Source organism: Apteryx rowi, unplaced genomic scaffold (assembly GCF_003343035.1).
Source record: "Apteryx rowi isolate R43461 unplaced genomic scaffold, aptRow1 scaffold_718, whole genome shotgun sequence".
Taxonomy (NCBI): domain Eukaryota; kingdom Metazoa; phylum Chordata; class Aves; order Apterygiformes; family Apterygidae; genus Apteryx; species Apteryx rowi.
This window is the reverse complement of record NW_020451003.1, coordinates 424,909-426,463: the sequence shown is the minus strand read 5'-3', so window position 1 is coordinate 426,463 and position 1,555 is coordinate 424,909. Positions and strand designations below refer to the sequence as shown.

At 76.6% G+C, this 1,555-nt stretch overlaps 1 protein-coding gene across 2 annotated transcripts in view; it reads right to left on the bottom strand.

Annotated features, from left to right (window-relative positions):
• Positions 1–409: 409 nt before the first annotated feature.
• Positions 410–1,555, bottom strand: part of NDRG4 (NDRG family member 4) — a 15,052-nt gene continuing 13,906 nt past the window's right edge. Inside the window, exons 15-16 of one of the 2 annotated variants that reach the window (XM_026087469.1) lie at positions 1,279–1,317; positions 410–564 (exon numbers count right to left, since the gene is read on the bottom strand). In XM_026087469.1, the coding sequence (XP_025943254.1) occupies positions 410–564; positions 1,279–1,317 (194 nt within the window). The remainder of the gene's footprint in view (positions 565–1,278; positions 1,318–1,555) is intronic. The other variant, XM_026087470.1, reaches the window with a different exon arrangement.

The following is a 1,555-nucleotide window of genomic DNA, read 5'->3' as shown; positions in this document are numbered from 1 at the left end:
CCCCCCAGCCCCGAAACGGAGCGTGGGGAGGAGCCCCTGGCCCCTGCGCTGCCCGTCCTGCCTCCTCGCCGCCTCCTGCCCGCATCCCGCTGGCCTGCCGCCATCCCACCCCGCTGCCCCCGGCCCACCACCAGCCCTCGCAAGCCGGGGCCAAACGGACGCCGGGGAGGGCGAGGACCGAGCCGGAACGGTGCGTGGCCGCTGCTCAGCCGGGGCTGGGGCTGGGGGGGGGGGGCGAAGGGAAGCCCCTCTCCTCCTCCGGCGCCCGGCGAGGGGAGAAAGGGGCCGCCGGCAGCAAGGACGCCGAATCCATGCCGAGGGAGCGGAGGGCGTCCGCAGGGGCCGGGCGGGTGCTGGCGGGGCGCTGACGGACGGGCGACGGCTCCGGAGGCGGCGCGGGCGGGCGGCCTCAGCACGATACCTCCATGGTGTGGTTGATCTGGCCCACGGCCTCGGCGCTCTCCGAGTGGGTGCAGGCGCGCGGGCGGGCGCCGTCGGCGGAGCTGGCGCTGGTGAGCGAGGCCGTGCGGGACCGCGCCAGGCGGGTCATGCTGGCGGACGGCACTGCGAGACACGACCCCCCCCCCCGGGGCGCTCAGCTCCCTCCGGGAAGGCGCCGGGACCCGAGGCGCTGCTGCCCCGCGCAAGCAAAGCCACCGCTGCCGCCGCCACCACCGGGCCCTGCTCCCCGATGCGAGCGGTCCCCCCCACACRCACACCGGGCACAAGCTTGCAGCATGCGGTGCCACGAGAAGACGAGCGGCTTGAGGCCGGCGCCGGGCAGCGGGCAGGGAAGGGGCCGGCTGCGCCCCGGGCACAGCTCGGGAATCTCCTGGGCACCCGGCACGGTGCCCCGGGGTGAGGGGGGGACAGGGGCTCCGGTGGCTCTCCGGGGCGGGTGACTCCCTCCTCCTCCGGCGGGCACAGCCTCCGTCCGGCTAGAGGGGGGCGGTGGTGACGCCGCTGGGACTGTAGCGGCACGGGGCGGGGGGGACATCGCTGAAAGCCGCTTCTGTGCCCTGCTCTGGGTGGGGGCGCCAGGCGGAGCGCGGGCACCCCCTCATCCCGGGCGAAGCGGAGCGAGGCGGAGGGCGCCCRGCTGGGAAGGGCGGCGCAGGGCCCTGCCAGCCCCGCGCGCAGGCTGCTCCCAAAGGCGCCCGGGCAGCGGCGGGGGGGCCCACGGCCCTGCTCGCGCGGGGGCGCAGGCCGGCTGGCGGCCCCAGGGCCGGGCGGGCCCCATGCAGCGATGGGCACGGGCCGAGCAGCACCGAGCGGTACCTGTGCCTCCACTCAGCCTCCGATCCTTCAGGTGGGCGACTGGCCGGGACGGAGAGGGAGAAGGGCAGGGAGGGCAGAGAGAGAGCGTCAGCCGCGCCAGGCGCTGCGCAGGGCCGGGAGCTGCGGCCCGGCCTCGCACACGTGTGCACGTGGGCCTGTGCGTGCACGCACGGGTGCGTGGGAACCTGGGCACGCGCATGTGCCTGTGCGCGCCGAGCTGCACACGCAGACTTGCATATGCACGTGGACCTGCACACACACACGTGCACTTGTGCAC